The sequence below is a fragment of the Sinohyriopsis cumingii genome, chromosome 17, assembly GCF_028554795.1.
Source record: "Sinohyriopsis cumingii isolate HCF-2022 chromosome 17, ASM2855479v2, whole genome shotgun sequence".
NCBI classification, from domain to species: domain Eukaryota; kingdom Metazoa; phylum Mollusca; class Bivalvia; order Unionida; family Unionidae; genus Sinohyriopsis; species Sinohyriopsis cumingii.
The window spans coordinates 69,601,002-69,627,951 of NC_142977.1; the positions used below are offsets into that span (position 1 = coordinate 69,601,002).

At 34.6% G+C, this 26,950-nt stretch overlaps 1 protein-coding gene across 3 annotated transcripts in view; it reads right to left on the reverse strand.

The window, feature by feature from the left end:
• Window positions 1-1,304: 1,304 nt before the first annotated feature.
• LOC149779188 (acyl-CoA dehydrogenase family member 10-like) overlaps window positions 1,305-26,950 on the reverse strand; it is an 89,801-nt gene continuing 64,155 nt past the window's right edge. For all 3 annotated transcript variants that reach the window (XM_089939759.1, XM_089939758.1, XM_089939760.1), the window contains exons 18-22: window positions 24,729-24,887; window positions 22,967-23,139; window positions 18,474-18,617; window positions 17,221-17,298; window positions 1,305-14,491 (exon numbers count right to left, since the gene is read on the reverse strand). In XM_089939759.1, the coding sequence (XP_089795885.1) occupies window positions 14,339-14,491; window positions 17,221-17,298; window positions 18,474-18,617; window positions 22,967-23,139; window positions 24,729-24,887 (707 nt within the window). In that variant the 3' untranslated portion in view covers window positions 1,305-14,338. The remainder of the gene's footprint in view (window positions 14,492-17,220; window positions 17,299-18,473; window positions 18,618-22,966; window positions 23,140-24,728; window positions 24,888-26,950) is intronic.

Genomic DNA, 26,950 nt, shown 5'->3' on the forward strand with positions numbered 1-26,950 from the left:
TATGATCCAATCTTCCTTTCATATGGTTTTGAGAAAATGTCATTTACATATTTTCCAAGTTTTAGTAACAGTTGGCACATTTGATGGCAGACCATCTACAGCTTTACAAGCTTGACGCCATGTATGCCAAAGATGCTTTCTGTCAAGATTGGTCAAATTTTCTTCAATGGGTTTGGAGACATTTTAATGTTCTTCCTTTGTCAATAATAGTGGCTGTAGTTAATGGTGGACTGGCATCATTTATAAAAAATTAGAAGGATCTACACAAAAGGATGCTTACTGTCAAATATGATTAAATTCTTATCAGTTGTTATAGAGACTGAAGAAATCATTTAAAGGTTTCTATATGTTTTATAGTAATACTGATTATTATTGATGATGAAAAGGCATCATTTGCACAAACCCGATATCCCACTACTACCAGGCAAATTACTGTCAAATTTCATTAAATTCTGTTCAATATTTGATAAGAGGCTGTTCAAAGGTTTCTTTTTTTATATGCCCCCCCCTCAAACATATAAAGGAGTGTATCATACTATGATCTTGTCTGTTCATCTCTTATCAATTTGACCTATATACAACTTTAGTTCTCCACCATCTACAGTTATTAAAGTTTATTTCCATACAATACAAATTAAAAATGTAATAACAAGGAACTTATGGTATTATGAATGAAGTCCCAAATAATCCTAGAATTACATACACAAGTTCTAATAGTTGAATGTCCTGAATAAATTCAGTAGAAGTCAAAATTAACTCCAAAGTTGAAAGCACTGCAATGATGTATATGTTGCAGCTTGTAGAGTGTTGATTTGCCAGCAGTCTTTTGTTGAATCATAGTAATATAAGTCCAGGTTTAAATTCACTATGAATTCCAGTAAATGTCTTTATCCATGCATTTTATCAGAGCACTTGTGTAATTCCAGAGAAAATAATCAACTGAGTTAAATAATTTGAAGACAATATATTCCAGCTTGAAATAAGACTGGACACAACATATAATAAAACTTGGTTGTGCTAGAAGTTAATGCATAAAAGATAAATCCTCTCTGTTACTAGTTTATATTCCGGTAGTTTTCTACTCGACCTCAAGTCACAATTAGCAATTTCTAAAACAAACCTATTACTGAATGGAAAATAACCTTTTAACATGATCCTGATGTTCACAAAATAGAAATATTAGTAATTATTAGAGACGAGAATCTGTCACATTAAAAGAAAATTCAAAAACCTAGAACTATACTGAAATGAACATATTTAGGCTGGAATAAACAGTAACACAAGAAAGAGTGAAAACAAAAAGCTTTGAAGAATACAATTTATTTCCCTGGAAAAATTCTGTAAAAATGAAAAAATATGAACTTACGGTTTTAAGAATCAAATCCAAAAATAATCCAAGAGTAATCCACAAATAAATTTTTTGAAGTCCTAATAACAAAATGTTCTAATGATTTCAAGTTCGAGTCCCGAAGAAGACTCCAAGATGGAAGACGATGACATATGCTGTAATCTGTAGTGTTGAAGTCTACAGTTCCTTGTAAAAACAAGAAATATCACTCCAGTTTTGGAAATCAGAATAATTTTTATACAAACTGTCCTTGTTCAACAATTTCACATGAGCTCACATATTTTCCAGGAAAAAAATTAACTAATCCTTTTAAATCCAAGTAATTTTAAATAACTCCAATCCAAGTATTTTGAAATAACTCAATGGTAAAGTTGAGAAGTCTGACTATTCTAAACGAGCTCCATACATCCCATTTATGCCACAATAGTTTGTGTGTGAATGTGGATCACCTGATTCTAGAACCTCATTCCATTAACAATAATAGGCAGTGCTGCAAATGTTATGGGCATTGCATTGACCATGGTGTCTTTGCATACTGCATGATAAAGTTGAAATTGTAACATGGAATTATACAGGTATCATGATATATCATATACATCCACCCACATCCATATCAAATTATGTCTATCATGGATGGATGGATGGATGGATGGATGTGTTGAGTAAGAAGAAGAAAATAAAGAGTGTGGTCTTTATTTTAATAGACCATGCTGGCCTGACAATGCTGTCTTAAGTACATTTCTTCCTTCCTTCCATTCATTGATTCATTCATTGATTCAATGATTCATTCATTCATTCATTCATTCATTCATTCATTCATTCATTCACTCATCTAGTAGGTCATGTCATGCCATGTCATTTCATGGTATTTTATTTTAGGATGTTTTTTATGTGCTTTTTTATTTTGTTTTTTAATTTCTTTATTTGTGTCTTCATATTCAGAGAAAACTGTTTTGACCTCTCCAGTAACACAACTGCTGAAAAGTAATAATGTGAGAATTCAAAGGCAACTTTTATATGGAATACAAACTTTTGTAATGATACAAACACATAATAAGTTTCAAAATGATATCTAAAATGGTTCAGTAAATATTTATCAAAAATAAATGACAGACTGGCAGACATAATTTTTAATTAAATAGTATTAAGTATTATAATGCTGACTTAACAGGTTCAGTCAATATTCTGAAGAACCCACTGCCTAGTCATGACACTGAATCATACCAAGTTTGATGAAGATGTCTCAAATGGTTCAGGAGACAATAAGTTAAAAGAATTAGAACTGACAGACAGACAGGCTGACTGCCTCCTTCCAACTTAGTTTGTTATAATAAATAGCTGCTACTTTTGTGTCTTTGGTCTGCTACCTTTGTTTTTTAAAAAAAAAACTTTTCTTAGAGCAAATTTAGAGCCAATTAATTATCTCCACTTGGTCAGTTATCCAAAATGGAGGTAACAAATCTGGAACATGGCTGTGTTCATAATATTTACTATAGGTGGTGCTTTACAGTTTCGTATTTTGCATAGGCTTAGGATTTTAAATAAAAAGAATTTCCCTGGATTTCCACACTGGTTGTACTGGCTATTTAAAAAAGACCTTGTATATCTTAGGTATAATTCAAAGAACCTTTAATTCCCTTTATTTTGGTGTATGATTGATGGGTGTACTATGGGTTATAGAGTATACAGCTTGGCCTTACTTCAGATGTGCACTGCACCTTTCAAAAAAGTGCTAGCTCTACTTGGTCATTTTCACTTCCTGAACTTCAGAGGTAAATTGTATAAAAATGAGCTGATAATATTTTTTTACATTTTATATATTTGGTAATTCATTCGTTGCACGTTCAGAATCTGGTATTGTCTTAAGTCTGGCAAAATTCATTTTCCCTATTTTAATAGCTGCTATGTATAGTGTACTTTAGACTAATTCAGGCTGATTTTTTAACTCAAGGGAGCAGTAACTTTAGTTAGCAGTGTGCTTAAATCATGTAAAATTTCCAAAAGTACAATATCCTAAGAAATATCATCCACATTACATTAATGTAGCATAGAGGTATGCCAACATTTTCTCCATTGTGCATGTTTTAAATGCGAACTACTTCACCTTACATATGTTACTCTCTCAAAAGTACATATTAACTGGTGAGCGCCCCCATAAGCATCATTCAGAGAAATGTAGCAAACCAAGGAGATCACAGTAGTAACTATTTATCTTGGATGATTTTATTTTACGAAGGGCTCTCATTTTTTTTAACACTTTGACAAAATGTTTTGAATAGCTGACCCATAAAGCCACTGTTCTAAAGCCAGAAGCCTTGCTCATAAGGAAGGATTGAGCTCTATGGTTGAGACATTTGTATAATGGATAGATAGATGGTGAGGTAGGAAGTATCAAAATGTTCCCAGTTGATTTTCTATGGATGGGGATCATTATTTGTAATTCAGAGAAATGGAGAAACAATACTATGTTACTATGTTGCTATTTAACTGCAACACAAACATTTTCCAAGGCCATCTTATACTTAGGAATAATAGAAAGAAAAATCGAAATTCAATAAGTATAATGGACCCAAGGCTAGTGTTATATAAAGGGTAGTGTTATAATGAGACATTTTATAGTGAGTTATCACTGTAATAGCAGAAACTAATTCCATCATGTTCATCCTGCATGGTGTATGCATTGCACAAAGGAATGAAAGATGTTGTAGATGTAATGAAAGGTATATCAGATAACCATTAGAGATGTAATGAAAGGTATATCAGATAACCATTATAGATGTAATGAAAGGTATATCAGATAACCATTATAGATGTAAGGAAAGGTATATCAGATAACCATTCTAGATGTAATGAAAGGTATATCAGATAACCATTCTAGATGTAATGAAAGGTATATCAGATAATAGTTCTAGATGTAATGAAAGGTGTATCAGATAACCATTTTAGATGTAAGGAAAGGTATATCAGATAACCATTCTATATGTAATAAAAGGTATATCAGATAACCATTATAGATGTAATGAAAGGTGTATCAGCGAAATCAGCCCACTACACTACTAAGATCTTCGAGATTACTAACAAGCTAATGTCAAGGAACAAATCAACACCACTTCCAACTACCTTCTCTCCAGCTGACCTTCCCAACATGTTTGCAAATTTCTTCCATGACAAAGTACAAACTATTAGAGATAAGCTTGACACCACAATTTCAATTCACTTGTCGTCACCATACAGTTGGGATACAGAATTTGAGCGGCAACCATTAGCAGCATTTGAACCTGTCTCTATGGATTTTGTATGTACAAATTATCCTGATGAAGAGTGCATCAAAGTCATGTGAACTTGATCCAATTCCAACATCACTGCTGCTTGAGTGCTTAGATCCAGTATTGCCTTCACTAACTGATGTTATTAATACCTCTCTCTCATCCGGGGAATTCCCATCATTTTTCAAAACTGCCATTGTAAAGCCTCTGCTGAAGAAACCAACACCAGACCATAACGATTTAAAGAACTACCGCCCAGTTTCTAATCTCCCATTTACATCAAAAATCTTAGAAAAGGTTGTTCTATCCCAGCTTGTATCTCATCTAAATTCAAATAGTCTTTTTAGCAATGTACAATCTGCATATCGCCCTTACCACAGTACTGAAACTACTCTTCTAAAAGTAGTTAATGACATTCTCTCTGTGTTGATTTGTCTGCAGCATTTGACACAATAGACCATGATATATTACTTCACTGTCTCCAGCATGTATTTGGCATTCATGATACAGCCTTACTGTGGTTCAAGTCCTACTTGGTCAACAGGACACAAATTGTATCTGCAAATGGAATACACTCCAGCCCAGTTGATCTATGTTGTGGTGTTTCAGAGGGGTCTGTTCTTGGACCTGCTCTCTTCATTCTGTACACTCCATCGCTCTCAAGTGTCATAGCTCATCATCCAGTGTCTCACCAACTGTACGCTGATGACACCCAAATATACAAATCCAGCCACCCAACTGAAGTTGATGCTACCATCCAAGGTGCAGAGAGGTGCATTTCTGACGTGAAATCATGGATGACATGTAACAAGCTGCAGATGAATGATGATAAAACTGAAGCCATTCTGATCACAACACAAAGACTTTCTCATTCACATCCTTTACCTCAAACAATACATATCAGCAACGCCAACATTAAATTCACACAATCAGTACAAAACCTAGGTGAGTTACTCTGGACAGTACTCTCACATTGCACCAACATGTCGTGAACATATGCAAGGCTGCATATCTTGAGCTGAGACGCATCAGCTCAATTCACAAATATCTTTCAGCTGATGCCACTAAAACACTTATGTGTTCATTAGTACTTTCAAGACTGGACTATTGTAACTCAATTCTGTCTGGTTCATCTCAATATCTACTCCAGAAACTTCAAAAAGTTCACAGCTGCTCGGATCATACTTAGAGTACCACGATCAGAGCACACCTCCCCGCTGCTCTGTACCCTACACTGGCTATCCATTCGATCCAGAATCAAACACAAAATTTGTTCTCTGTGCTACGTTTCACTGTCAGACTCTAGTCCAACATACCTATCCGATCTCACCCATATGTACACACCAGCAAGATACTTAGGCTCCTCTTCTGACAATCGTATATACATTATTCCCACTATGAAAACAAAGTCATATGGACAGCGTTCTTTTGCATACCAGGGCCCAGCAACGTGGAATGAATTGCCCACTGAACTTAGACACAAAGACACAGTGATCACATTGAAGACGGCTCTCAAAACTCACTTATTTCGACTGCAAGAACAAACTTAAAGACCTAATAATGTTTCCTTCCTGAAATATTCTCAGCATGTTTTTTAATATTTTAATGTTTTTCTAATTTTATGGTGTTTGTTTTTGTAATAATATTATTATATGTTTTTTATCTTATAGGTGTTGTCTAATGTTGTAAAGCACTTAGAGCTTCTAAAGATTAGGCGCTAAACAAAGTCCTCATTATTATTATTATTATCAGATAACCATTCTAGATGTAATGAAGGGTGTATCAGATGTCATGAAAGGTATATCAGATAACCATTCTAGATGTAATGAAAGGTATATCAGATAACCATTCTAGATGTAATGAAAGATGTATTAGATAATTATTCTAGATGTAATGAAAGGTTTATCAGATAATCATTCTAGATGTAACGAAATATACCAGATATATATCAGACAATAATTATACATTTAATCAAATATACAAGTTATGTACTAGGTTATCATTCAACAGGTAAATTAGATATACAAATTATATATTAGGTAATCATTCTACCTATAATAAGATATACAAGCTATATATAAGGTAACGTTTCTACATGTAATTATACATAGGTATTACTTCTATATGAAATTAGATTAGGACTGGTCCAGTAAAAAATATACCCCCCAGGGGGAAGGCACTTTCAAATTCAACCAACCCACAACAGAAGCAATTTAAAAATATTATGATCCACTGTCAGATGTGTTTTAATAGAAAAACACTGCCCCCTACAGAAGCATATTTTTTTAACATAATTTCTGGCTGTGGGTTAGTGGGCGGTAGAAGCGATTTTAATATTGAGTTGGGGACAGAAGCGATTTAAATGACAGCTGGCTGGAGGTAATCTACTGAATTCTTATGGATCATATAATCTACTGCATCTTTTTATTTGTATTCATTCATTATAATCAATCTTTTGTCATTTTGTTTGTTTGTCTCTCAGCCACTGTCAGCCAAGTATGTCTCTGATACTGTGAAATCACAAATTTTCATGGTGGCTTATTATTTGTAGATGTCATTGATCAGTCCCTTAATACCTACTAATTTAACATCCATAAATACAGATTTTATAATAGATATTTCTATTCTAATACAGAAATCATGAATTTGTATCCTTACTAAACTGTGTGTTTACTAAAGTGATCACAATGTCTTGCTATTTTTTTTGTTCTCAGGCACGCTGCTTTTGATTAGAATAATAGTTTAATATTGTATTGCTTTAAATGTTTGGTCAGATTCTATGATTCCTTGTTATTATTTTTTGAATAAATGTTTTGGTAAACTTATAATACATGATTTGTCAGAAAAAACCCATTGATGCCTGTGAAAGTAATGTTGCATTATTTCTGTCTACTTTTACACTATATCATTTCTTGTAAGAACATCTTTTTTAGTCACCAATGTCTTATTTTTATGCCTTGTTGGAAGACTAATATAAAGTTATAAAACAATATAGCAAGTCAAACATTTTTATATCATAAGTTAGATTTTAAAAAATGGATCAAAGTCATCATTTTTCCCAGAGTACTCATAAAATCAATGTCATTGCAGTTAACTGTATTGTCAACAGCATCATCATCATCACTGATGGCCTAGCAGTAACATTCTGAACTTTCAATCCAGTTGTCATAGGTTCTATCTCCCACTTCTAGTCTTTCATATGAGACTTGTATCTATGGCCTGAGGGGCTTTCATGGCAGAGTGGTATAGGATGCTTGTTTAGGTTGGTGGTCTTTCAGGGTTCTTCCTCCACCCAATATATTGTTAAAAAATCACACACAAAAACAAATGAAACCAAATTAAATCAACCAATGAATCAACTGTGGCAACAGCAGCAAAGGTACTAGTCATCATTTTTGCCACAGCTGTATGAGTTTATAACTTTTGACTCAAGTAATTTTTGTAGACCTTTGAATATCGTCAATTAAGCCTTTCTGACAGTTACCTAAACGTCATCATCAGTTGGTACAAATGGATTTTTCATGGTGAGCATATGAGATTAAAAAGTCTTGAGCAATCCTGCATCACACAATGCCGAAATGTTTACATTTTAGCTCACTTAAATTTTCTCTAACAATGTTCATTGTTCCAACTAGAACAGTTATAACGTATTCAAGTTATATTCACCAATATCTGGAGATATGCATCTGTAATAAATATTTGTAACAAAGTATGAGAATGCATCAATGTTTTTCAATGATGCATTTGAACTGAGCAACAACCATAATCAACAAACCAAGAAATAAAATTATTCACATCTTTCAGACAGAAGTAGTGTATAATCATAATCTGCCAAAAGATTTTTAAATTTTTAAATTTGACAAATATTTTTCCAACCATTCTGATTCAGTGGACATATCACCAGAATGGACAGAAAGAGACCAGAAGGTTAAAATCAATTTGATACATCTTTTAAGTAGCTAAATTCAAATTGGTTTAGTTAACTGTACACCCTTTACTGTCTTCCTTTTGATGAAATTTCTTACTGAAGCTGAGAAAATAATGCACACATAAAAAAAGAGGCACACTTCAACTCATTATTGTTTTTATTATACTTCTCCATTTCAGCCTGGTCTTATGATCTTGTCCCCCCACATACTGTTTTTCTTGTTTATGATATGTATCTAAATTTCTCACTTACTTTTCCTACTACTATACAAATGTTCTGTGAATATGCATATCAGTGTGAAACGTAACAGGGAGACTAAATCCAAGATTGAAAACCTCTACAAGATATAAAACCTCTAAATTTCTGGATGTATTCTGCTTGGATTCCATATTTCTGCACAAAACTCAAGAGTTCAGGACTCTCTGTACTAATTCAGTTCCCACTGTAAACCTGTACAAACACCATGATATTAAAATTCAGTAACTTAAAAGTTCGAGTGCTCATGATCAAATTTGTATCAGTATGGACACATCTTTGATGACAGCTTTTGTGAAAAGAAAATCATAACAGCCGCACCATTTTCTGGATCTATACAAATTTGAAATGTGTGCTTTCAATACTGCACCAAAGAGTCAGCCTCTGATTTCAGTAATGAATCATCCAAACTCAGGTCTGTAAAGGGACAGAAATTATGTTAATAAAACAATGTCCCTCACTTTTTTTAGTTACAAGTGGGACAAGCTCTCAAAAAATTGTTTTTACTAAAATCTTACTTTCATTATCAACCAATCAGGGGCAGTCAAACCCATATATACTCTATTTTATCTTCACTGATTTATAAAATGGTTCTCGTTCTTTCACATCTGTAGTAATGTGAGTCCTTTAACAACTCTCAATGGTTGTAAGCCTTTTTTGACCATGCTGACTGGACACACAGTAAAATAATGTTCAAGTAATAGAAATACCATGGGATAACCTTAGACCAATACAATCGAATAGTCAAGTTATCTCCCCTGCAGTGATGCCAGGCTTTCAGGATTTACTCTAAGTTTGGTGTGTGTGTGATCTCCAGTGAGGAAGTCATGGCTGGAGGAATAGCCATTGTTAAATATCTCCCTAACACTTAAATATCTGTCACTCTTTTTCACTGTTCCAGTCTGTTAAGGCTCTACTGAAATCAAAATTCTGGAAGAGATGTCATCTCTAGTTGTATAGCGATTATTACTGTGATGTCATTGGGCATGGTCACGTGGTTGTGGTGGGGTCTTGGTTGGGATGGCAGAAAGACCATAGGTTTACTCCATACTTCACAGCTAATTACGATGTTGTCAAAAGAAAAAAAAAATTTCTAACAATTCAGTTGGACTCGGATACTTGATTCATAGTCAATGAACAGGTTCTAAAATTGATGTGTTTATTTTGGAGCTATGTTCCTCCATCACATTCAAGATTTGGATATACCAAAGGTGAAATTGGTATAGTTGCATCCTAAACAACTATTGTGGCTACTTCAAATGTTATTTAATGTGAGACTTTAATGCAAGAACTCATAGCTTCAGTGATTTTTGGGTTAAAAAAATTGATTTATTCTTAAACAACTCAATTTGGTGCAGATTACATTGTTTTTTTAATGATACTTTGAGAATTCTTGATGTGTAAAATTGGACAAGAAATGAACAACATCAGATCAGAAAATTACTACCACTGGGAAAATACTGATAGGAATATACAGAAATAATGATATTATTATTTAAGTAGAATATGTGGTGACAATACAAGCGCTAGTTCTACAACTTTGCAAAATACATCTTGTACAACTATTCTGTTGTTTCTAATAACACTGTAATATGGCAATAATTTCTACCACTTTTTACTTCAGTCCCTTGCTAATTAATAGTTTTAGATTTTACAACACTAAGCACATTTTACCTTTTCACAACAACACATCATTACAAATATTTAGATTGCAAGAAAATAGAAGTTACAATTTTATTAAAAGCACTGGTACCAGTAAGACTAAGGAGATGGTAAAAAAAAGAATCAGGATGAACAGATTAGTAGTGTAGTAAAGAATCCATATATCAGAATGACATCAAGTATTTTACATCAATTCATCAGTAGTTAATGACACTGCTTAAAAATGTAGTGTATTAGATAATAGACTTTTTTAGTTATCCAATTTGTAATACAAATACCAAATGATGGCTTGGAACCAAGTGCCAAAAGATCTGCATAAAATACAACCATGATCAAAATTTACATAGGAAGAACCGAACACAAACAGGACAAATTTTATCCACCTTGCTTTGTGTTTACACAGATCAGTCAGTCTCTTATGTTTAATGTCATTTAATGTTTGCACATAGAGAGCATGGACTTCATTTGGTCATACATCTGCATGATATAAAAGTTTGTCTCTTTATTCTTTTGTTGCCATAGTGGTTCTGCCAACTAGAGATCTACACGCACTTAATTATGTTGTATGGGGATTCTCTGATGTTCCCTATGAGCATTAATCTGTTAATTGTTTCTGAATTTAATATGATCCTCCTCCTCTGTATATGAATATTATTCTGTGCTGTGAACTCCTTTCATTGCCTGCTGTCTGAAACGCATATGCATAACCAGCTTGAACAAGTTACTGTTCTTTATGGTTGTGCAATTTTCAACATCTCACAGGTATGGCCCCATGAGTATTCTCTCTTGGATATCTCTGTTCCTAAAAGAAAAGTTTTGAACCAGAGGTCTTGTTAGGATTTTAAAACTAAGAGTCCACGGCTCCCATTTTGGTAAAAATATGAGTCCCACCAGCAAAAGTTGCAGTCCCCTCTCAGAAAACTATGCAAATTATAAGAACTATTGGTTGCCATAAAGTTTAATTTCTACATTCATTCACTGACATAGCTATTGTTTGTCCATCAGAGATTGTCTGAATTTTTTCGATCCAAGGAAGGTCTTATTCAAAGCACTAAGTTAGGCATCACACACTTTCTTACACTTGGCTAATGTCCCTTCCAAACCATTAGTTCTAGCAATTTTAGCACTCTCCTGAATCTCATTACAATCTTCCTTGGTTTACCAATGAACCCCAAAATACTCATTCAAGTCTAAGTCTCAACATGTCATGATTCCAAAGTCATGTGCACTGCTTATTCCATTACACTTGAAAATGAACACAATAATGAAAGCTAAAGTTGTTTATTTGATGTACTTTTACTGATGACCACATGTACATCTCTGGGTCTTTCTGCCTCTGAATTCAATCACTGTAAATATCAGTAGATTTTTCCCAACCAGCTGCAAGTCGAAGCCTTTGATCCTGCCGCTCAGCTATAGCAGCATGTTCTTTTGATGTACTCTTATAATGGTGACGAATGGGGGGGGACTTTCAGCCACTAAATTCTGTCATTGTAAATATCAGCACAGCTAACTGATAACACATTTTCCCACTATGCAGGTGACTGGAGCAGGACTGGCAAGTCTTTGAATTTTACCACCCACCTAAATAAAAAATTTGCCATCCAAATATGTGTGATTATAAGCGTTTTCGAGACCTCTGTCAGTTTTCACTAACATGAACTTTGCCAAAGATTTACTTCCTTGAATCAGTGTGTTTCTGCCTCTTATGCCAGATTTTTCTCTTCCATAATGCTGTATTAGGGTTTTAAGTCCAACATTCCCATAGGCTGCTTGTTCAGACATGGGTATCTTGCATAAATATAACTGACATATTGTCCATCAAACACGTACATCGGACTCGCACTCAACATCAATTTTGGGCTCAAAATCACACACTGGTATTTCCAGTGACATTTTCCCAATGTCCAACAGTCCGATATACATGAAATTCATTGTCATCATAGCTATCACCAGCCAGTATTTTCCAACTGAAAATGTCGTCTGACGACAAACCGTGTTGTGATTCAGCCATTTTGGTTTGCTGTGTCACCCTTATTCGAAACACGCATTTGTAAAACTTCCCTGATGACAGTAAGGCTAAAACTACCATAAAATGCTTGTTCCAGGGCCAAATGAACCAATCAAATTTAGTTTAACAGCCATTCATGTCCAAATGAAGTATCCAGATATCTGGATGTCGCATCAAGTGCTGTGAGACAGCTGCGGCAGCGCAAATTATGTCCCGAAATGCACTTTTAAAGTTAAAAGTTTAATAAAAATTGCATACTGCGCAAAGCACATTTTTTATATCTGCAACATTGACATAATTTGCTGAACGCGTATCACTGCTTTAAAAGTACGTGAATTCGTATAAATTACATGCACTCACGTGTACCGGCATTGATTGATTGATTGGATTTACGTCGCGTGCGCCCAGAAGGGCATGTGCGACAAGTTTATTCCCGCACAGCAGGATGCTAAATGTTCCTGGGGGATGGAATTAGTGCCACATCCCACAGGCGTGTATGTGCTCAAGAAGCACTGCTAATTTAGCCGTCAGGTTGTAGGACTATATGTCAGACCCAATGTTTTATTCACATTCAACCACTAGGAGGGGGTTAGATCCGATTTTAAATATATATTGTTTTTTTTGTTTTCTGACAACCCCACCAGTGATTTCCCATTTTGTTAACACAACCCACAACAGAAGTGATTTTCCTAACCAACTTTCCACTGTCAGAATCAAAATAGTTTGAAACAGAACCTCCTACAGAAGTTTTTTTCGAAGTGCCGTCGGGGGGGGGGGTATATGTTTTACTGGAACAGACCTTACTTAGATATACAAGGCACCTACAAATTAATCATTCTTCATGTAATTATATACATATGAATTCATTTAAAAGCCATTTAATAATTGAAAATAATATTTTACAGGATTCATGAGGCCATGAAATTCAAAACAAGATTACACATTACATGAATGGCCATGGTGAAATGAAAGATGTTTGTGCATAGTGTATGACTGATTTTCCAGTTTCATGTCATACATCCTGTAAAAAAAAAAGCTCAGTTCTTATAATTACAATTTTTATACCAAACAAAATACCAAATCTCAAGAAATAAACAAAATTATATTTTAATCAGTGTTTACAAATAACATCAAAGCACACAAGAAGGCTGCATAAACATGCTTATAGTAGTTGTGTGCATGAATATGTAACAAGTTCCTTCCTGGTGTTATGAAATTAAAACTTCTTGCTTTCTGCTTCAAAAATTGTGACTTTAACCAATACAAATTCTTGTGACAAGGGTTTAGTAAATTTGTAATGATTTTCATGTAACAACCTGTCTTCATTTCAAATACTGTTTGTTACTCATATTCATGAAATACAGGATACAACAAACTTTATTTAATGTTGATATTCCAGGTTACTTAAAAAACTCAAGCTTTGAACGAGCTATTGTATATTTTTTATTAAATAAAATACACCACCAAATGTACGACTACTCATATTCCATGCATTTATATACCTAAACTGTAGCACTTACTTCTTGTCCAAATTATTCACACATATTCTATGGAACAGAGTGGATGGCTCTTAATTTTCTTTTAAAGCTGCTTTCGTATACATTCTTGTTACCTTGTTTAGATTACTCATACACAATTACTGATAATTCTACATACATTCTTGTTACCTTGTTTAGATTACTCATTCACTTGGTAATGCTAGAAAATGTTTGCAAAAGCAAGACTAATTAGACCATCGTGTATGATGACAATGATGTCGATAATGGTAGAAAATTTGAAGCTAGTTTAAAAAGATCACTCAAAAAACAAACACATCAACTATAATGGATACATCATATATTTAATTGTCACTATCACTGTCTCTCGATTTAAATCTTTGACTTGATAGCTTTTCTATATGCCATCCTTGCAACAGACTGCTGATGTACCTCATCGGGACCATCAGCTATCCGCAAAATTCGTGCTGAAGCCAACATCTTCGCTAGAGGAATGTCATTATTCAAACCAGCACCTCCAAATGCCTGGAAAATATTTAGCAATTAAGGAAATTTACTGGGTTAAAAATCTGCAAATAATTCCTTAATATACAATAAAATCAGACATTTCACTTTAACCTTCATATACTTTATGAGTGCTGTAAAACAAGTTCTTGCAACTAATGGCATTCCCAATATCACTGTATAGTTAACACTCTCGATGGCACCACTTTTATTCAGCATATTTGATGGCATAACATACATGAATCATTCTCAATGTCAAAATTTATATCAAGCACTCACTATGGTATGACCTATATTAAAAAGGCTCGTGGGTATGACATATATTAAGCATTTTCAATGGCACATCTTATACTTGGCACTCTCAACAGGCTCAAATGTGCATTCCAAGATTTGTTTTGGTGAAGGAATTCAGATAATCCTGAGTGAAATGCTGACCTTGAATGGTTGACCAATTTACTCTTTTGTGGCAGTGCTGGGGATTGAACTTGTTACTCCAGAGGCAAAACAAGTGCTACCACTGCACTATTCAAGCAATCACTACATCAAAGTATTGTGCCTAAATATGTCTTTGAAAACATTGAAGAACACAATTTATGATTTATGGATGTTTAGTGGCATGACTAATATGAATGCATTAAAATCTGAATTCACTACAATAAGTTGTTGTTGTTGTTGTTGTTGTAGTGTTTAAAGCCATTTTTCAGCACACGATATGCTATACATGGTGGCCAGTAATAATGGTGGAGGAAGAACCCATGAAAACCCCAGAAAGAACCACCGACCCACAAGAAGCTACTGGCAAGCTTTCTCACATAATGACATTGCCTAAATCCGAGACTCTAACCCACACAGGCAGAGGTACTATAATAAGTACATATACTGCAACCAAATAATACAATTACTATGCCTCCAACTGCATTCCAAGTCATGGTATACAAGGAATTGAGCTATATCATACATGTACAAGAAATTATCCAAGATCCATGCATGGCAGAACAAGTTAACACTATTTTACTTTAGGACAAGTTCTGCATCAGTTAAGCAAAGGACACATGTTCTCTTGATCCTAGGATACTATACCTGGTTATGTCATCATGCAAGTTTCAGTGTACATCTCCCCTTGACTACAGAATGTCTGGCTATGTCATTACAACTGTTGTAGTGTGCATATCTTCATGACTCCAGGATGCTATACCTGGCTATATGATTACATCTGTCACTTAACCAAAGGATATAATACACAGCTGTACCAATGCATGCATTCCCTTGATCCCAGGATACTATGTCTGGTTGTGCCATCACTCCAGTTTCAGTGTGTGCCTTCAATTTACTTCAGGATACTATACTTGGATATGTCATTTCACCTGTTCCCTTGACCCCAGGATACTATGTCTGTGGACTACTTGCATGACATTTCACTGACCACAGACTGAATTGTACTTATCTAGGCTTGATTGGATAGGGTACTGTTGTCATTTGATATAGGTCACATGACTTTGTATTGGCCATGACTTACAGCCCATGCACAACTTAAAACAAAATTTCTAAACTTTAAGAAATAAACCTTATAGTTAATATTCCTTGCATCAAATGTTGTAGATTTAAAGCTTTTTATTCACCACATCCTTCTACTGCATATCATTGTTAACAAACATCTATCCTCTGTTGCGGCTTTAAGTTTGTTTGGTAACCAAGGTTTGCTACCAACACTGCTTTACAGAATGGAACAATATCTAATGCAAGATGGGTAAGCATGCAATTACATGCATTGTATATTACTGAATGATAATGTAGCACACAATATATAAATTAGTTCATGCTACAAGGTCTAAAAATCTTGCTTTTCAATGCATGCAGACACTCATCATGGATATATGAATTTAATTTAATCCGTGATTGATTGTACAATGTAAGCCTGTTGCTGATATGCATTCCTGACTCATTTGTGTGTCAGTCTCAGTTCTCTTCCATAGCTCATGTGTCTGTCAGTCTCAGTTCTCTTCCATAGCTCATGTGCCTGTTCAGTCTCAGTTCTCTTCCATAGCTCATGTGTCTCTCAGTCTCAGTTCTCTTCCATAGCTCATGTGTTTATCAGTCTCAGTTCTCTTCCATAGCTCATGTCTGTCAGTCTCAGTACTCTTCCATAGCTCATGTGTCTGTCAGTCTCAGTTCTCTTCCATAGCTCATGTGTCTGTCAGTCTCAGTTCTCTACCATAGCTCGTGTCTGTCAGTCTCAGTTCTCTACCATAGCTCATGTGTCTGTCAGTCTCAGTTCTCTACCATAGCTCATGTGTCTGTCAGTCTCAACTTAGATAATTCTGCATTATTATATGCATTTATCAACAATCAAAGATACATGTACTCTCTAAAGTGTCAACAATTAGTCCTAGTGTATAGCATTATTTTCCATAGTTAATATTAGGAAAAATTAAATCATGGCATTGTTTATTAAACATTTGTTAATGATTAGAGAAAAGTAAATCATGGCATTGTTTATTAAACATTTGTCAATGATTAGAGAAAAGTAAATCATGGCATTGTTTCTTAAACATTTGTTAATGATTAGGGAAAAGGATACCCAGTGTCTTTAAAGTCTTCTATGAGACTGAGTTTTACAACATCTATTACATAATGTCTAAAAAGAAAAAGAAATTATTTCCAAATTAAGTCATATTAATGACTCATTGATATTATATGTGACATTGGTATATATTATTCCACAATGTTATACAATATAAAACAATATTTACCTGAATTGCCCTGTCTATAACTCTCTGTGCCATAGTGGGAGCTACAACTTTGATCATTGCTATGTCTTGTGCTGCCACCTAGGGAATAAAGTATCAGTAACTATAAATTACAAAGCAATAGTATGTACAAATTGAGGAAGTTGGATGAGAAAACAAGTCTGTTACAACTGAACACAAAAGCAATAAAAGTTAATATAAATTGCCATTTTGAACTTTAAACAATAAATTCATAAAACATACTGTTGCCATTTTCTTTGAGCAGCAAATTTAAAACTGCTTCCTTTAACAATGTGGCCAAGCGATAAACTTTGGAAATCTCGTTATTTAATAATTTGACTGATGATAATCTGTAACAATTCTGGAGTCCATACAAAATGCAATGAACAAGAAAAAATACATTTACTCTGCTCGTTGCAACTCACACGCCAAAAATCATTATCTGGACTGCAGACAAATAGTTTACATAACATCTTTTGTAGACATGTCATAAATCAAAGCTGATGATGTTTTTTCCATAGCACTTTTCACAATCATATTTGCTCAATACATTTAATGTAAAAAAAAACCATATAACAGGTGGTGTGAACAGCAAGATGGGATCTGGGTATACTTGATGGTAGAACAGGAATTTAACTGATTTTTCAGGAACTGTTGCACGTATGATGTTCCTGGTTCAAAGAATGCATTTGTTACATTCAGGAATTTAGTACATGATTTATGTAACACAAAACAGTTGTTTATTATTACAAAAATCATACATGTGATAACTCCAAGATTTTGTGGGTGTCTCCAGGAAAATCATTAAACCAAATAATCTTTGTAAACAACTGTGTCTGGTTCACAGAAATCATAACAGCAAGGTTCCTTATAGCAGCAAAAATTAAAACTGATAAATTAAAACTTTTATTTTTATCTAAACATGTTCATAATCATGGGAAACAAACAAACAGCTAGATTGGTCTGGTGTGTGTGAGTGTGTGATTTAGATTTTTACTGTAGCTTTAACACTTTTCCATTCACATCGCTGGATTTGCTTTGATAACTTAATAAAAGGTTGTGTAGATTACTTCAAAGGCTTGCAAAAACTGCACTTTTAGTTTATTGCCAATTTGTAAACTGATTATATGGTATGGTAACCATGTGTTATATGGTCTGTATGGTAGCCATGTGTTATATGGTCAATATGGTAACCATATGTTATATGGTTTGTATGGTAACCATATGTGTATGGCTTGTATTCAATAGCTTCCCACCTTATTCCCAAAACTGTCCATCATGTGTGCTGCTTTTAGAACCAGCAGTCGTGCTTGTTCTATCTCCATTCTTGACTTTGCGACATCTGATTGGATGGTTCCCTGAGCTGCCAATGGTTTCCCAAAAGCTATCCTGTCATTAGTCTGAAGATGCAGAATACACAGTATGATCTGTATTAGCCTTGCAGAATACACACTATGATCTGTATTAACCATGCAGAATACATAGTATTATCTGTATTTACCATGCAGAATACACAGTATGATCTGTATTAACCATGCAGAATACACACTATGATCTGTATTAACCATGCAGAATACACAGATGATCTGTATTAACCATGCATAATACACATTATTATCTGTATAAACCATGCAGAATACACAGTATGATCTGTATTAGCCATGCAGAATACACAGAATGATCTGTATTAACCATGCATAATACACATTATTATCTGTATTAACCATGCAGAATACACAGTATGATCTGTATTAACCATGCAGAATACACAGTATGATCTGTATTAACCATGCAGAATACACAGTATGATCTGTATTGACCCTGCATAATACACATTATTATCTGTATTAACCATGCAGAATACACAGTATGATCTGTATTAACTATGCAGAATACACAGTATGATATGTATCAGACATGCAGAATACACAGTATGATCTGTATCAACCATGCAGAATACACAGTATGATCTGTATTAACCATGCAGAATACACAGTATGATCTATATTAACCATGCAGAATACACAGTATGATCTGTATTAACTATGCAGAATACACAGTATGATATGTATTAACCATGCAGAATACACATTATTATCTGTATTAACCATGAAGAATACACAGTATGATCTGTATTAACCATGCAGAATACACAGTATGATCTGTATTAACTATGCAGAATACACAGTATGATATGTATTAACCATGCATAATACACATTATTATCTGTATTAACCATGCAGAATACACAGTATGATCTGTATTAACCATGCAGAATACACAGTATGATATGTATCAGACATGCAGAATACACAGTATGATCTGTATCAACCATGCAGAATACACAGTATGATCTGTATTAACCATGCAGAATACACAGATTGATCTATATTAACCATGCTAATGAATACAAAAATATTTGATGGGGCCCCAAGTGGCCGAGTGGTCTAAAGCACTCTCCGTTACGGTTCACTGCCATCTCACCTCTGTCTGCGTGGGTTCAAGTCTGGGATTCGGCCAAATTAATGTGGGTACGTGAGAAAGCTTGCCAGTTGCTTCTCGAGGGTCGGTGGTTCTTTCTGGGGATTTCCCAGGTTCTTCCTTCACCATTAATACTGGCCGCCATGTATAGCCTATTGTGTGCTGAAAAATGGCGTTAAACCCTACAACAACAACAACAACAAAAATATTTGTAACATGTGCTAACTTTGGCAAATGAAGTGCAGGATACACACAACATTAACAGGGAAGTAGCTGTACATGTAAAAAAAAAATATTTAACGAAAACAAAATGAACAGCTGAGAAAATTAATTTTGAAGGAGAATTTAGAGTATATTCCATCATTTTCACAGTCCACATTTACAATATCACTACACTGTGTCCTTTACTGCAAGTATAATTGCTTATCAAGCATTTGCAAGAAGCACATTGATTGGCAAACATTACAACTATAACTTATTAGTTAATAATGCCAGAAAGAAAAAAGCTTATTTATTCATGCACCCTTCTTTTGTGTTTTGACTGTACAGTGTGACACCGCTATAACACAGCAGTTGGGAGCCAAAGTACCCGACCGTGTTATAGACCAAACTGTGTTATAAGCAACCAGGTCAGTTAGCTGAAGAAAAAATGTCATGCATGTACCCCACAACATTTGTAATGGACAAGGGGTTAGGTAATAAATATGGGTGCAAAAATATGTACTTCACTGGTACAGATACCATCTTATATCGATTTTGTTGTTATTGTTATAGGGTTTAACACCATTTTTCAGCACAAGACTGTAAATGATGGCCAGTATTAATGGTGGAGGAAAACCCAGAAAAAACCACCAACCCATGAGAAGCTACCAGCAAGCTCTCTCACATATCCATCTTAAATTGATGCATATCAAATGAGACATACACCTGTAGTGAGAACAGAGATGGCATATATAATATTTTACTTTATTCAGAGAACCATGCATTGGTTCATATAGGTGTATACTGCTTATATATACATGTCTGATGTATAGCATGAGTATCAACACCATGTACTCACCCATGAATCTCATCACATACACTGAATCCACAATACAAGTGATACCATCAAAAATATGCACCCACACAGATTTATAATATTCAATAATTTTGTCAAAGGTCAAATAGGTCTGAATTCAGTGGGAAAAAATAGCTCAATCATGTAACGAATGATGAAGTACGTTTACTTTTCAGTACATCCAAAGTTGGTAAAAGTTAGTGCGCATTTTAAGCTGCCACTGGTTGTGTTTGCAAAAAATAAACCTTTTTCCTGCAAAAAGAAAACTTTCAAGGCACAGTAAACGTGTTCCAGTAATGTTAGAAAATGAAACAGTCCATCAAATTCAATTACTTTTATTTAAGTTTGGTACTGACTTCCTTAGAAGAAAGGGTCTTTGTTTTTACTGAAGACAGTAGTCAGCTTTCTTTGGTGAAGGGTGCATCAGTTGTTTTTTTTGTCACCACTAAAGGACAGCTTTGAAGAACCAAACAAATGCCCATTTCTTATTGCAATGGCAACATCACATAATTGTATTGCATGATTGATATTGATTGTTTTCCATTTGCTGAGTATGTTTTCATAACAATCAGTGCTTCAAAGATAACCTGTTTTCTTTTAAACTTCAGCAAACTATTTTATCTGGGTATGTTTTTAAAAAAGGGATGGCCATCATTTGGTCGATTGTAGTTACTGTTCCTCTATGTCTATTGAATAGACCAACAAGTAAAAACTTGTTGGTTTTTGTGTATTTTTTTATTATTATTTTTTTACATTTGTGGTAGCAGAGTGATGCTACATTCCCAATCTGATTAAAATTAGATCTCTGCTGTCCTAGGTGAAGATTTGATGATGATCACTTAGGAGACATGTTCTGGTGACCTTAAAATTAGCCAATGGATATGCAGCTTTCAAAATTCTGAAATGAATTAAATCATTCAGTACACATTCATGTTCTTCATCCATATTGCTCAGTCTCCAAATGTGAAAATATAAGACTTAATCTGATTGGCTGATAAATTTAGAGATTATAAGAATAACACAGGTTACCAGAACATGACCCTTAAGTGGTTGCTGTCAGATCTTCATGTATAACAATGGAGATCTGATTTTAATCAGATTGGCTGCCTTCAAAGCATGTGTCAGAAATTTTAAAAAAGGGTCAAAAATGGATGATAGAGACACAGTTGTTCTGATTTGATGGCAAGGATTACTATAAAAAATGTGAGTGTTCGGAAGGATTTAATTCTGAGTAAAAAGGACGAAATTTACTTATCATCCACATACAAATATCAGTCTATGTAAATATATTACTTATTAGAGACTGGCTTAAAATCCAACAAAAGAGATTATCAGATGATTCGTTCAGTTGGTCTCTGCTACTAGAAATGTCAACAACAAATATAGCTGATATCTGACAGCATACAGTAGTCATGCTAGATGTCAACACAAGCGGATTATGATATAACAATGCACAGTTAAGATGGTTTGTCAACATGGACACAAATTTGTTCATGTATCAATAGATACATTTCAGTACATTTTATATCAAGTTTGCAGCTTCCTTACATGGGGCCTGTGAATTTCTCCACTTCAAACCAATGGTTGTATACAAAATTAAACAGCCAATGATGTCGCCCAAACAAATAATCGCCAGATGGTATATTTTGCTGCCAGTAAGGAAAAAAAGTCGCAACTGGCGACATTGGTGAAGCCCTGTGTGATCCATGAATAAACTTTTAACATGTTATTTTTCGTGTATGAGAAAAATACATAAAAAATTTCAGAAGCCATGCCATAATCATCTTGTATTATTCATATGTGATCTCTTCCCCAAAATGATAAATGAAAAATATAAAATAAACTTTTTATGTTTTTTTGTACTTTTAAGAAAGAATTTTTTTTTCATGTATGAGGAAATACATGGATATGAAATTTCGGGAGACACGCCAAGATCATGTTATATCCGAATTCGTGTTATAATGGAGCGTGCTATAGCGGAGTCACACTGTATATTTATAATTAATTAGTATTCACGATACAGTTCTGCTATTTATTTCTTGAGATTTGCTATAATTTCATGCTTATTTGCAATTACAGGTGTTGAATATTACCTTCACAAGAAATAGTTCACAATATGTGGAAAATTCTCAATTTGTAATCCTACCTTAAACACATTTGAAAAGATTGGAGAAAAATACTTTTTCTTTAAGCACAGCTTGCTATACTGACCCTCTCTATCATAAGTTCAAGGGCTCTCTCTGCATTACCAATCAGTCGCATACAATGATGGATTCTCCCAGGCCCCAAACGACCTTGTGCAATCTCAAATCCACGACCTTCGCCCAGGATTATGTTGGAGACTGGCACACGTACATTCTCAAATACGACCTCTGCATGTCCACCTATTTAAGAAATGATCAATTTGAGGTAAAGTAACTTTCAAATGCCTGCCAGCAAGACAGCAAATGTCCTAGTAGCTAAGAAGTTGCACTTTTACAAAATTTTGTAGAGAAATTAAATTTTAACTTCAGCATATGTTCATATTCAGAATCTTAAGGGCATGGATAGCACAGGGGTTAAGTCAATTGCACTGCATTTAGGGGATATCCATCACGATAGGGAATCAATGCATTTTGAGCATGTCCATGTCATCCTTTTCAAACTGAAAAATCCCTGCCATTCTATCACCGAATGTTCTTTCTAGAAATGTCTACAAAGTAAGCATGATAACGCTGCATACCTTAATGAATTTTTGGGAACATGCTTTTTCAGCACAGAATTTAAATGCTGCTGCTAGATTAAAGTCGGTATAGATGGTCCTATATGGCCAGTATAGATGGTCCTATATGGTCAGTATAGATAGTCCTATATGGTCAGTATAGATGGTCTTATATGGCCAGTATAGATGGTCCTATATGGTCATTATAAATGGTCCTATATGGCCAGTATAGATGGTCTTATATGGCCAGTACAGATGGTCCAAAATGGCCAACCCAACTATGGACATATACTGAATAGATATGATGATCAAATTGTTAATACATCAAATGTTGCTTACTTCCACTGGTGAAATTTTAAATCTGTGTCAGAAAAATAGATAAAACAATGACTAAAACTGACTATTCTTTGAGAAAATGGATTTTTTAGGAAGATATTCAATTTCAAAAACAACATTTGGATGCATGGGATGACGCAGAACAAGATTTACTAGGAATAATCATCTGATTTAGCTTTTTGTAGGATTAAGACCCAATGATCTTTTTGTAGGATTAAGACCCAATGATCTTTTTGTAGGATTAAGACCCAATGATCTTTTTGTAGGATTAAGATCCAATGATCTTAGTAAACATAGAAAAGTGTTCTGCATTACAACATATTACAAAACTTTAAAGAACCCCAGCAGAATCATACCAAAGACTTATAAAAATGGTACTTTCATCTGCCTTGCTAGACACTCAGCATTAAGAGGTTAGTATTAGGGCTGGTCTGCCTGTTGTCAGAATAATGTGACTGGGTGGGAAATGATGCTGCACACACACACAAAACTTTAAAGTTTAACCAATGTTTAGTTTTACAAATATTTCCCCATATATGTGGGTTTGGATTTACACCCTGCTGCTGCCCATTGCAGGATGAAGCATCAAAAGGACAAGAGGCCAAATTCTCATCATATTAATTAATTAAAGGTCATATACCTAATATTAAATAAACTTGTTTTTCACCTGCTTTGAGTATTTAAGGGACCGTCCATAAATGATGCCACGCACCTGAGGGGGAGGGGGGTCACACATTTGTGACGATGTGTGACGAAGGGAAGGAATTTGTTTAAAAAATGTGTGACGAGGGGGGGTAGGAGTAAAAATTCGCCCAAAATCGCGTGACATTATTTATGGATGGCTCTAAGCCTATTAAGTTTTGAAATATGATCTGGAATCTATTAATCCCTGATATTAAATGGAATAAAAATGTTATTGACAATTGTTGTGAATACCAGGTGCATCTTCATATCCCATAATGCTGAGAGGCCTGATGACCTTGACTCCAATGATATCCATGGGAACCAGAATCATGCTCTGTTGCAGATGACTGGGGCCATCTGTGCTGGTCCTACCCAGGAATACACATACTTTACATCGTGGATCTAGTGCACCTATAATGTAAAATTGAATATTTTAAACAAATTAAAGCAAGAGGAAGTGAAATTATCAATATTTGCAATTAGATAAAGTAATTTTTTTTTTTCAAGCTTTCTCTAAATTATTCCCTCTGAATGATTAATACTGAACTCCATTAACATACGATCATGATATGGTAGGGTCTCAATAATTTAATTTTAAATTATTTTCACAATTATTATAACAGTTAATGTAGGTGGCAAAAAAGTATAATTTGGGTGTAAAAAGTGTAAGCTATATATTACGTCAGAATTACAGCACATATGAAAAAGATACATTTTTACAACAAACCTGGAATTGCAGCTGGTGAAAAGTCTTGCCAAAAGGGGAAAATCCATATGGATTAGACCCAGAATAAAAACAGAAAATATACAGAAAACTTATCTATATTCAGCATTCACTTCAACTAGTCTGTAACTTTCACTGAATGATCATGAACTGGAATTCCTAAATGTTCATGGCCAGGTGTTCAGAGCATTTTATTACATTACTCTCATATTCTTCTTTAAAGTTCGTAAAGCATTGTCGATTACCCATTTTTTCTGATCTGACATGTTTTGAAGTTTGAAAGGATCCATCTGCTCTAACATTTCTGTCATAAAACATCCACCACTCACACTTACCATCTGGTGCCATTTTCTTTAAAAGTATAGACTGGATCACAAACCAACTAGCTTATAAATAAGACGAATCTGTTCACATTTGAAGAAACCTGTTTTCTTGGAAATGGGCCATTCATACAGTTGCTATAAACAGCAAATCAGGAAAGTACTCTTATGTTATTCTTATTGCTTTATTTTTATTTTATTTTTGCAAAAAAGCATAATCCATACAGAATCTAGCATAAAACATAATTTGGTAAAAGAAAGTGTAATGATTGTGCCAAAAGCATAATGGTTGGCATGTATGATAGCGAGATCAGACAAAGAATGACCTGCCATACTTGTCCAGAGTTTGACTTTCAATCTCAGGTGGTCATTTTGCACGATATAGTGGATGATGGAAGCACAAGAATGTGTCTTCAAAACGCAGGGGTGTGTGGGTGGATTAGTTCCATTCAACTAGAATTTGTCTTGGCTAATTGAGATCTTTGCCAGACAAGGGACTCTTAAAAACCGAGTTTTTCTCTTAGTACCAGAATAAGGCTGAGTTTAATGCCATTTTTCAGCACAAGATAGGCTATACATGGCGGGCAGTATAAATGGTGGAGGAAGAATCAGAGAAAACCCCAGGAAGAACCACAGTCCCACAAGAAGCTACTGGCAAGATTTCTCACATACCCACATTGGCCGAGCCCCGAGACTTGAACCCACAGCGACAGAGGTGTCACTGTGATCATTAAATGATGCCACATGTCATTAAATAATGTCATTTTCATGCCACAGTTTACTAAATAATGTCATTTTCATGTCACATTTCACTAAATAATGTAATTTTTATGCCACATTTCACTAAATAATGTCATTTTCATGTCACATTTCACTAAACATGGTCATTTTCATTGCCTGATAATGAAACATGTACCAAACCATCTCATGAAACCACATGAGATCCTGACAGAACAAGACTTAGTGGAATATGTTGTAGGAACAGGTCAGGTGTGCCAGTCTGGATAGCTAAAGTACCAATTTAAGTGCCTATCTGAAGACAGGGATATCCAGTCTGGATAGATCAAGCACCAGAGGGCCTATCTTAAGATAGGATATCCAGTATGGAGCCCCAGTCAGGTTCTGAGGCTTTCTTTAGTAACCATAACTTGATTTTTTAAAAGATGATAAAGGTATGACTGATTTTACATGTATTTCTGAAGTAAACCACAACTCTCAAATTCATTAAAATGTCAGTAATCCAGATATACAGGCTTTTGGCATCATCAGGAATAATATAAAATTCTCCCATTATGCATGTTGCTGTTTTGAGATCACCCATATCTGAAATGTTCATAAGTCAGCAAGAACATAAGAGAGGACTCTGAAACTGATGGTAATAGCAGGGACTCAAATTTTTTCTTGACTGTTCATGTCTGAACAGCAACAAC